At 34.6% G+C, this 12,429-nt stretch overlaps 1 protein-coding gene across 3 annotated transcripts in view; it reads left to right on the forward strand.

Moving 5' to 3' along the window:
- LOC116169994 overlaps positions 1–12,429 on the forward strand; it is a 26,152-nt gene continuing 13,723 nt past the window's right edge. Inside the window, exons 1-2 of one of the 3 annotated variants that reach the window (XM_031486222.1) lie at positions 1–1,391; positions 8,289–8,717. In XM_031486222.1, the coding sequence (XP_031342082.1) occupies positions 150–1,391; positions 8,289–8,717 (1,671 nt within the window). In that variant the 5' untranslated portion in view covers positions 1–149. The remainder of the gene's footprint in view (positions 1,392–8,288; positions 8,718–12,429) is intronic. The other 2 variants (XR_004145144.1, XM_031486223.1) reach the window with 2 other exon arrangements.

The following is a 12,429-nucleotide window of genomic DNA, read 5'->3' on the forward strand; positions in this document are numbered from 1 at the left end:
TTAAATTTTAGGGGTTTGTTTGTTTACATGTCTTCGCCGGCTTTAAATTTGTGGGATTTTTGGAGACATATTTTGACAGTTTGCTTTAATTGCCAAGACCATATTTTTGGAGTATTTTTTTGTGAAGTGACCATTGGTCGTGTGTACCAATGCCTCCAGTTTCAATAAGAAAAACTTATTCCAGAAAACCCTCGAATGTGTTCAAGAGAAGAGACTCATGTGATGCCATAAACGCTCTATTCGCTGTGAATTTGCAAAAACGAGAAATATCCTTCATTACGACTACTAGAAACATAAAACGCAAATCCAAAAAAATACAAATAAAGGAATTACCAGCAAAAGATAGATTTCATCATTTGATAGAAGATTCAGTAGTTAGGAGCTGTCCTTTCGATGACACTTTTGATAAAATGTTGAAAAGTGGGCAAGTTTCACTGAAAGATGGTAGCCAGAATGCGAGTAAGATGCAGGGCAAATACGAAAGCAGTTTGGATAAATCGGTTACAAATAGCTTAATTATTGAAAGGGAGTGTAAAAAGAAAGTAGATGAGTTTACTCTCAGTAGTTTCTCTTCACAGAGTAACTCGAATGTACTACGAGATGGTGTGGTCGATAATTGCTCAATAGAAAAATCCTACGATAAGAAGTTTGAAGAAGTACAAAATCGATATATTATTGCCAGCACACCTGCAGCTTATTGTTCCCCAAAAAAAATAACAATTGTAGGCGAAGCTATATCGCCTATAGCTGCGTGTAAGTCTAGGCATAAATCGATTGTTGATAAATCATACGAATTGATTCACACGTGGAATTTTGAACCTCCCTCAGAGTTTCAAACTGTCTCATTGTTGTCTAGTTCGCGTTCAAGTACACCAAAACGACAACAGTGGCGTCATATATCTAAGGTAAAGAATCGGGTTAAACATTATCGCAAAATTCCTTTAGCCTATGGACAATTAAAAGAACTTTCAAAACACATTCGAGAAACAGATGAAAAGTTGAACCAAGAACCGAAAGTTGCTTTAACACCTTTGTTTTTAAACACTCTTGGAATAACGGATTCGGTACAGTTACCCTCAAAAACGGAGGAATCTTACTTACAAAACTTAAATGAAAGCACAAAATCTTCATCAGCTTCAATCAGTAATCCATTGAGCAAAGGAAGAAATGACAGTGAATTGCCTGCAGGGAATTCTTCACCTCGCACTCCCGTACGTGTCCTTAATCTTAGGAAAAGGGCTGTGCCAATCACAGGGCGTAGACCGAAACTGGTAGAAAAACGCGAAGTGATGATGAATAATGAAACTGCTCCCAAATTGTTAAATGATACGGTTTCAAGAAGCCAGTTAAAGAACTGTGATGCGAATAGCTGCAATGAGCAAAATGGCACAGTAAGTAAACTAAATTTCTTTGTCTAGGTTCTGTAAGGCTTCCCATACATGTAGAGATGTATCTCAGAGGTACACCCCAGGGATGAACAGTAGAGGCGAGGAGCTCACACAAGCCGCTGTCTACCTGTGCTGTATGTTGAACGTATAGTACGAGGTATAGTATATAGGCGGACAGTATAGGTAAACCTTTGCGGTATACCTCCACGTGTATGGTAGGCCTAAGTTGCTATTCAAGCAAATGAAAATTGTAAGATTGCGCCAACTTGATTTGTTGATGGTTCACAATCACTTGCTTAAATACATAAATATAGATATCTCCTGCCTCGTCTCCTGCTGCCAGAAGCAATCGCCTTTGTCTGGTAACCAACATCCAGCACACTAGAATTCTGGTGATAAGGAGTAAACCTCTTACCAGATTTTGTCAAATATTTCCTCATCTACCTTTACATTTATTTTGTGTGCTTCGAGGGGTGCTTGAATACAAATTGTGCATTACTGAAAATGTATTTGTGTAGTTGTTGATTGGATCATTAATATGCAACATTCTTTAAATATAAACCCAATTAAAAATAACAGTCGTATTAAATTTAAACTTAAAAAAATTCTTTGCCCTTTTTGATTTTCTTTTGTATTAGTGAATAGAATTGAAGTCGGACCTTTCCAATTGAAACAGAGAGACTCCTGTTAACTGAACGAACCCCAAAAAGTATGATTTCTTTTTAATATCAGTTTGGCCTAGTCGAAATCTTCATTTTATTTGCATCTTAATTTGGAAGGGATTCTATAACGCTGATATACAGTGTGTCCCAGATCGGGTGGGATTGCATGGGTAACTTGCTTATTATTAAAGATAGAGAATTGGTTAAATGGACAATGTTTTGCAGTGTTAGATGCTTATTTAAAATTTCCTTGTGGAAATTCAAAATGTCGAATAGGTTCGACGTAAATAAAAAAAAACTAAAATTGGACATTTCCTTTAATGTCTTATATCATTGAAAGTATAAGAGATATAAAAAAAGTTTTATATAAAAGTTACTGTCTTTGATACGCTTAATTTATAGCGTTTTCGATTGGCAAAACTTGTGCTGCACGAGTGCAATTTTTACGTTCTATTGGTATTTTTAGGGCATTTTTCTGTGTTCCATTGGCAAATGTGATGCAATAATTACGCACTCAGTGCAAATTTCGACGCACGAGGTCAGAGAGCTTGTGGAGCTGCTAGTTAACAAATTTTCAAAACAAACGTGCGACAATTTGAATTTGTTTCTTGCGTTGGGAGAGTTTTTTGTCGTCATCTAGCGATAGCGAAGATCGAGGGGTAAACCGCTGGTAATAATTTGTACACTTACTTCAGCTTACATCCCGTCGAGCATCCCGTACTTCCGGAATTCGCCGTACTTCAGAGTAATTCACCGTACTTCAAAGTAATTCACCGTACTTCAAAGTAAGTCACCGTACTTCAATGTAATTCACACGTAATTCAGCGTACTTCAAGTTGTTTTCGTGCAATTTAACCTACTTATAACTATGTTAGTACATTTTAATTGTTCCAAATTTGGTATATTCTCGTAAACAGACATATACTATGTTTTTACGCAGCATACGTCTATATACTCGTTATTATACGAGTACTTGATTCCCTCGTTTTTTTCCAAATCAAGTACGAATGTTACTTTGTTACATGATTTTATATATTCGCTTTTACAAAATCCCATTATGTTTTAACCGTTGAGTGATAAATAGTAAGAGGCGCAACTATATGTAAAATTGCGAGTCAGGTTCCAGCTCGCATACAAATTTCAGTAAATTAATTTGACTTGCACCCATGTTGTGGGAGGGTGGTAAACGTGTGATTCTTATGCTTAAACGTCACGCATAAGAATCACACGATTACCACCCTCCCTCAACATGGGTGCAAGTCATATTCATTTGTTGAAATTTGTATGCGAGCTGGAACCTGGAACGCAATTTTACATATAATTGCGCCTCTTACTATTTATCACTCAACGGTTCAACCAATAAGTAAAAATATTTGAATGTTAAAAAATATACTATGTTTAAGGGTGACAACTTTCTAATATTTCTATTCTTCTATGCTTAATCATTGTTTGTGAAAATGGGCAGAAATCTGGTGGTTCAATTGCGTTCTATCTTTTTCTTAGAATTCGTTTTTTAAGACACTAATTTAAGCGTCTACCAATGTGGTCCCAAAAAAAAGAACCAAGTCAGTTATTTATTACAACCCTAGATTATTAACTGCGAATATCTTGGTAACAGGGGGTTGGAGGTTGGTACCAATAAAGAAAAGTGCTACGTGCTGACAAGGTGCACGCCCACAAGATATTTGTTGTGTATTTCATTATTTCTTTTAAAAAAAAGTTAGCCGTTTTAATATGTATGTATATTACATAATAATGCGAGTAATAATGTGTATAAAAGTATACAACCTTTATTTTAAATGTATAAAATATATATATAAAACGACAAAAACAGTAGTAATTACATTAAGTTTTTTTAAATGTCTTATATTTTGTCTTTATATTTAAAGCGTCACTTTTTTTCAGTTCAAATGGCCCAGTACCGATTAACATTATGGGACCATAAAAAAATACTGTTCATGCACTATGTCACTGTCTTCTGTCCTAGGCCATATAAAGTGATCGAGTTCAGCCTTCAAAAATTTTACTTTATAGAGATGATTGTCTTCTTGAGCAATTACTCTCCCTATGTACCATCGATGGTCGTATGATACTGCATAATAGCCTTCCATTGCAATTTTTACGTTGTCTCTATCTTGGTCATTATCGTCACAGTCGAGGTCAGAGTCATCGTATTCTCCGTTATCCAAGTCCGAGTCAATTGCTTCGTCGCTGCTTGACAGAATAACACCTTTTTTAATTTTCTTAACAGTTTTCAGAGCCGGACTTATGCTGGTTTTCCGTTTTACTACTTTACTTCTACCTTCGCCGCTACCTGCTCTACTGTTGCTAATAAATCGGTTTAGACGATCAACACTGACTTTCCCACCAGAATTATCCAGTAACCAACACAAAGAAGATTTTTTAACAACGATCGCTTTATTAGGGTAGTTCAGAGTCACGTAAATTGAATCATCAGAAGGATTGAAGACGTGATCTGAATAATCTTTCAATTCTGATCCCTCTAAAGATTTTGTTGTCGACGAATTCTCAGCGCCCTCGTCCTCACTAGGCATTACATTACTGCCAACTGTATCGATATTTGCAGCAATGTCGGCAATACTGGAGATATTGTCATCAATCTCAACATCGGAACCGATATCGCAACTTTCCTTGTCGTTTTTATGAATATCGTCCCAATTATCATTCGAATGAGCAATATCGACTGAAAGACATACACTTTTATTTACATTAATTTCGATTTCCTTTAAATTAATAATTACATCATCAAGAGCCTTTTCTACTATATGATTTATATTAATTTTTTCAAGATCTTCGTTTAGAATCATTTTTTCCGTTCTAAGAGATGCCTTTTTTTGTCACGTGGAAATACGAACTCTCCTCCAACCTCAGTCACAATGTTGTTTACTGTACGTATTCTATTAATTTTGTTCACAAAGTTTAGTAAGCTAAAATTTATTATTGTTGAAAAAGTTGATGTCATAGATCTCGCCATTCGAAATAATTTTTCACACGGTTGGCTAGACATATAAGGGAAGTGTAAATCAAACTGAATACATTCGTCATTTTCAGAACCACGGATAGTAGTTATTCTATTTGAAATAATTTTCACTAATGCATGAGCGTTTATTTCAATGCAAATGTAGCAATTTGTCGAAATAAAATTTTTTTTCAATGTTAATATTTTATCTTTCTTTATTAAGTCTCGCCAAGCCCGACACCGAGGTCGACACAAAATTATTTCTTATAAAAACAACACTATTCAAAAAGGTCTCTTAGTGACACGTAATCTAAATGACAAGTCTTAAATTTGCCAAATAAGGGATTATCCTAAAAGCCGAAATGAAGCAACGGGCAAGTTGAAAAATCGTAAAGTCTTATTCTAACAAAGTGGTCTTTAAAATAGAACTGCGAAAAGATAATCCTATATGTTCTTAACTTAAAACTTAACGGTGCTACTCTCGATCAAAGATCATTGTAGTATGATGCAATTTTTTACATTGGAGTTAAAAAAATGACCAACGTAATTGTATTAAAAAAATATATGTTTTAGGTTCCTTTATTTCACCTTGCACTAGACAAAGATCGATTTTCGTAAAACATTTTATTTATTGCATTAAATTGGAATAGAAATGTATTTCAGCGTACTTCTGTGAAATTCGCCGTACTTCAAAGTAATTCATTGTACGTCAGTGGAATTCAACGTACTTCAGCGTACTTCCACGTAATTCATTGTACTTCAGCGTACTTCTACGTAATTCATCGTACTTCATTGTACTTCAGCGTACTTCAAATTGCTTGTACACCTACTTCAAGCAGCGGTTTACCCCTCGGCGAAGATGATGAACAAGCCATAACTTCTATTTTACAAAAAGTTGCACTTACTCACTAAACTGAACGTCAAAAATTGGTCCTTTACAGGAATTTCAAATTTATATTCCTCATCGTTTATCATAAATAATACTGAAACTCGTACTGAAATCGTTTGTCATTTTTTAGAATAGAGATTTGTCGATTACCTAAATCTAAAATGAGGTTATGGACAAATGACAACAAATATTTACGAATATTTATGTTCCATTGAGAGCAATTTTCACATGGATTTCTTCAGTTTCTCGTGCAACACTCGTGCAGTACGAGTTTTGCCAATCGAAAACGCTATTAGAATTGATGAAAACCAAATTTCAAAATGGCTACCTTTGACACTCACCAACTTCCTAAAGTTAAATAGGCGCCATATTGGATTTTTAGATTATTTGATAGATTTTTAAATTCTCTTTTCAACGAGCTATCATAGCATAAGATTGTAAATAAGATACCAGTTATATCAACGGTTTTTGTATTTTAATCAAGTAGGCTATGAAAATTTTAAAAAAACAAAACAAAATCTATTCGAGGCAACACAACAATGAAAATAATTACATCACATGTTTAAAATCTGGCCATTATTAGTGAAACACACTTCAAGACAGTTTACTTTAGGCAACGTGTTGCCTCGCGTGTTGCCGTTGATACTATAACACGCCTTTAGAACGGCTTCGCGCAGTTGTTTTATTATTACCTATTAGTATAGTAGCTACTTCCATATACTTTATTCTTTAATGTACAGTGTACGCAATTCGTGAATTGTGACCTGGACAACCAGCTCAATTGTTGGTAGGTACCATAAACCCACCCTTTCTGCGAAACATACGTTGTCTATAAAATCCTTTAAGGAAGTTTATTGGAGAATTTGTAAATAATGGTGAGCAGTTAAAGTTCCATCGAAGATTACCGGTCTAATTACATGACTTCCCATTATGCCATATAATACATTAATTAAAAATCTTAAATGATTTTGGCGTGAAACTCATCTAGGCTTTCCTGTGACGAGTAGTGTTCATTATGTCGATTTGAACACTCCACAGAAAAATAAGATTCATCTGTCCATATACTCGAACTGGTAAAACTGTGAGTTTCGATATTCTTACGGATAAACCACCTACATAATGTGACCTGGGACAATGCATCAATGGTAATACATTGTGTAAAGTAAATCGATTATCGAAGTGTCTTGAAATGTGTTTAACTGGATAATGGTATGGCATTTTTTCGAGGGGATAGTTTGTAGTTATACCAGCATTTTGTAGGTATATGAGTATGGATAATATGATAGTCAATAAGTGACGTCGTAAAAGTCAAAACTTTTCTACGCCTACTTATATAAAATTTTGGAGGGAGTTGTAACGCCCAAACCCCTCTCCCATGAGTGCGCCCCTGATATTTTAAACATCTGATGTAATTACTTTCATCATTTTGTTGCCTCGAATAGATTTTGTTTTGTTTTTTTTTAATTCATCATAGCCTACTTGATTGAAATACAAAAACCGTTGATATAACTGGTATCTTATTTTCAATCTTATGCTATGATAGCTCGTTGAAAAGAGAATTAAAAAAATCTATCAAATAATCTAAAAATCCAATATGGCGCCTATTTAACTTTAGAAAGTTGGCGAATGTTTCTCAAAGGTAGCCATCTTGAATCTTTTTTTGACATCATTTCTAAATTAGGTGCATTAAAGTCAGTAACTTTTATATAAAACTTTTTTTTATATCTCTTGTACTTCCGGAGATATAAGACATTAAAGGAAATGATAAATTTTAGTTTTTTTGAATTTACGTCGAACCTATTCGACATTTTGAATTTCCACAAGGAAAATTTAAATAAGTATCTAAAACTGCAAAACATTGTCCATTTAACCAATTCTCTATCTTTAATAATAAGAAAGTTACCCATGCAATCCCACCCGATCTGGGACACACTGTATATACACGTATTAAATATCCGTTATTTTGATAGTTTCTAAAAATACAAATCGGAGCATGATGATCTACGTTACAATGTTATAAGAGGGTTGAAAAGTTACAAAACGGAAATAGTATTTTTTGAGGGAAATTTTTTTTTCTTTTAAATAAACCACAATAGGGGTTGATTTTTAAAGGTTGAGATATTCTGAAATAATGTTCCAAAGCATCTAACAATCGTTACTCAACTCATCTGAACCAAATTTTACTCACCTTTGGCAAAAAGAGGTAGTTTTCGCCCCTAAGTGAAGAGCGCCCATTGGCATAATATAGATTTTGAAGTAGAGAGCAAGTTGAGCCTAATCTGTATCTGCATACATTTTCATTCAAGTTGGTTTGCCATATATCTAACACAAAGAATCGAGTTTAAACGTTCTCCCTCAAACAATTACAGGTATTTTCAAGCGACGTTCAAGAAAGAGATAAAAAGTTGAATCAAGAAACTAAGGTTACTCTAACGCCCATTTCTTTAAACACGCTTGCGAAGAAATGTCTGGTACAGGTATCCACAGAGACGACTGAATCATTCTTGCAGGACTCGAACGGAAGCAGTAAATCAACCTCGGTCAGTAATTGGATAAGCCAAGTGGAAAATGGCACTGAATCGTCTGCGCCGAGTGTCTCGAATTGTTCACCTTGCACTCCTGTACGTTTCCTTAACCTTAGGAAACGGGCTGTGCCTATCACAGGGCGTAGGCGGAAACTAGTGGAGAAGCATGAAATTCCGACTGATAATCAAAGTCCTGCCAAATTGCCGACTGACAGTTCAACATGTTTGATGGAGAATTACCATGCAAGTAGCAGCGATGAACAGAATGCAACGGTGAGTTCAGTTTTTGAAACATTCCAATAAAGTAATAAGTAAGCTTTAAGATGTAGATCAGTCCAGATAAAATTGACCTGATGATGGTTTACAACCATTTGGTTAAATAAGTACCTCGATAAGCACTAAGTGACAGTATTAATGGTCCATAGGTTAACCAACATTGACATTTTACTTAATATAAAGTAAGGAAGGGGTACAATTGGTTTCATTTATAATTTTTACAAGTATGTTTCCATCTTCTGGGTTATCTACACTGTCTTTGTTTGTGTACATTTTACGGATTGCATCGCATCGCATATTGCAACTTTGGTCATCACTTCCGGTTTGACCGGAAATCGCCGCAACATTTGTTTTTTAAAGGCCATGATTATGTTTTTTATGATATTTGAAAAGAGCGATAAATTTACTGTAGGACAATATAAAACATGCATATGGTTGATATACAACGAAATGGAGAAATTCGTGATTCAATTCTTAAAAAAGTTATGAAATCTAGCATGCCGTGTGCTGTCAGGATGCGCGGTGTCTGTAGTGCTACACGGGTAAGATTGTAGCGGGAAAAAACAAATCTCCAAAACGAAACATTGGAATAAGTTGATGTAGTATGTGTGATGAATATCTTCATTATGGAAACGTTATAGTTGAATTAATAAAAGGTAATTAATTTGGTGGTAACGTTGTATTTTTGTTTATTTTCTTATACCGGGTGGTGCCTAGAGCGACGCAGCATAGGGATTTCAATGGTAAATTCTTTATAGCCAATTACTAGCTCCCCTAATTATTTTAGAGTAAAAGTCTAAATATGTTTTTTTAGAGAAAAAAATACTGCATCTGTTCATACAATTACTTATAATTTTCCATTTTTCAAAACCGTAGAAATCGGAAAAATAAGGAATTACATTTTTATAAATCAGTGATGCTTTGGAATCTTTTAACAAACTGAAAGCGTATCGCATCGTTGTTTGACTTCGAACGATTTGATATTTAATTCTGTTTCAACTAACCAACGTAAGAAAAAGCGTTTATGGGGTAATTTTTTTTAGAGAATGAAATGCTGCATCTGCATCAGATACTATTTATTTATCATCTTCCGGAACCAGAGTACATAATCGAAGAAAAGAAATTGATTTGAGGAAGAATTGTTCTTAACCTTATATTCGGATTTTCCGCTACTGCAGCCAAAACGTTGAATGTACTGTCGTTTTGCTGATGGTTTCGACGGACATTTTGAACGTTATTGCACTGGTAGTGATTTAACACTGTGCCTGTTCTTTCAAACTTGTACATAATTCTGTCTACTGTGGTAGTGCTTGGAATCGGTCGATTGGGGTACTTCACACTAAATAAAGACGTTACTTGGTGGGCATAAAACAAATTTAAAATTTCCTCTTTCTCTTAAGTTAAATACATATGATAAACAATTTTATGATTCACTAATTTAACAAGTATAAATTTCGAGATAAATTTAATATACGTTAAAGGCAAATAATGAAACGTTGTCGCTGTTCTTTAGGTAATTCCAAGGCATATCTGATTTATTGTAAAATGTACCTTTTTATTTTGTCGATTTCTACAGTTGTGAAAAACGGAAAATTATGAGTAATAGCAAAGAGTAACCATAATAAGAGATTCAACGGCATAGAGAATAGTGTTGCATATGTATTGTGTGTTGCCTAACAAATTTTACTGCTTTTTCTCAATTTTATTGGCGTACGCTACGCCTAAGGGGCTATTTCAAGGCAACTACTTGTTTAGAAGTTTATAAATATCATTGCAGAAATCCCAGCGTTGCCAAATGTTTAGTGTTTGCTCGTACTTATTTAGGTATCTATTATTCCTTGAAATGTATGATGTTTAGAGATATATTATTCCATTCTACGCTCATGGCACAATTTATAAAGGTCCGAACGCTTGTTGGTTTGATTCATAGGTGCGAAGATATGTTCTTCGTGTAACAATAAGCCGTTTTTTGAGCGGTAAATAATAGATTTTTTAGTGTGTATTGTGTATTCCCAGTAAGCGCGAGTAATAAGCTCGCTTTGATTACGTCTCTGCCCTTTGTACACACTGTTCGTCGCCCTACCGTGGACGGACGTATGGAAAAGTCGACCGAACTAGATCGTTTAGTTAGAGGAAGTCGTCTAACGAACGATATTTACTTCCGACTTGCGCGGAAATAAACGAACGTTTTTAAAAAAAAAAAGGCCAATAGACGTTTTATAGCATTTATTGTACAAATAATAAGATAATGAAAGATTCCCGGAAAAAATGTTGCAATCACTTTTTAATTTTTGCCGACCAAACTATAAACAATATAATAAATCCAAAATAAACTGCCTCAATTGGATTATAGTTGTGATCGAATGGTTCAAATCAGTTAAAAATGTGAACTGTGGACCAACGCAACCCCTGACGCAACCCCTGACGCAACCCCACCTCTTTAAAAATGGTTTCTTTGCGATAACTGAAAAACTACTTGACCGATTTGGACCATATTTTTTACCAGTCGATGTGACTAATGTCCCCTTTAATCTCATTACATTTTAGTCCGATCGACCCACGCATTCCGGAGATATTTAAACGCTCCAGAAACCCTATATTTGGAGTGGAAGCCAATGTAGTTTTCAAAAATGAGAACATACACTGCATTATCAATCGTTTAGATGGATGAATCACTAGCAGAGTGCGCGGTGGCTCAAGTTGAGCGGCAAATTTAAATACTTATGATGTGTTTTTTCCGCTACTAGCCAATGGTGATTGAAAAACATGTGTACGCCGCTTAGTTGCTAGGAGACCGATGCGCGCTAGTGCTGCAGCTTAAAATGCGGGTCGAGAGTATTTTTTTAATTGAATTGTTTAAATGAGAATAACGTGTAAATATTTAATTAAATTTATTCGACGGGTGCAGATTTATTAATTTATTATTTAACTGCACTATATATTTTGGCTGATTATTGGATTAGACTGATGTTTTTTTTTCTGAGGACATAAGGATTATTGCATTGCAATGATTGATTGTTAATGATTAAACAACTCGGCGTATGTAGGCATCTATTCAAAATTAAAGCAAACAAAATTTCCTGTAAAAGAATCGCTAGTGCATTTTATGAAATATGTTGTCTACTTATTTAATTTGATTGTAGGAGACGATCTAAAAAGGATGGATAATAACAAATTTAATTTACATTTTTACAATTGTACCTGTTATTGGTTATTAAATTAAATAGCAATTATCTATTCAATAGACGCCAACTAAACAGGAAAATACCAATGTAATTAACAATAGGTACTGAATAGTTGCTGATTTCTTTTATACTTAAGTAATGTTTTCTAATTATGTCATGTCCACATTTTATACAGCCAATAAGAAAGAAAATTAAATGTGACAACCGCGCAAATATTTTAAACCGAAATTCTATAAAGAATTCTGTAAATTTTCAATACGCGCCAATATTTAAAGAGGCGGTTAGTTATGGCCACCTCTACGCGAGGGCCCGCTTTTGAAATCCTAGCGGGCGAGTTCTTAATAGCCTACACGCGTTTATACCATTGCGCTGTATCTCTTATTATGGTTACTCTTTGGTAATAGTATGAACAGATGCAGTATTTTTTTCTCTAAAAAAACGTATTTAGACTTTTACTCTAAAATAATTAGGGGAGCTAGTAATTGACTATGAAGAAATTACCATTGAAATCCCTATGCTGCGTC

This window comes from Photinus pyralis, unplaced genomic scaffold (genome assembly GCF_008802855.1).
Source record: "Photinus pyralis isolate 1611_PpyrPB1 unplaced genomic scaffold, Ppyr1.3 Ppyr1.4_LG4, whole genome shotgun sequence".
Classification (NCBI taxonomy): domain Eukaryota; kingdom Metazoa; phylum Arthropoda; class Insecta; order Coleoptera; family Lampyridae; genus Photinus; species Photinus pyralis.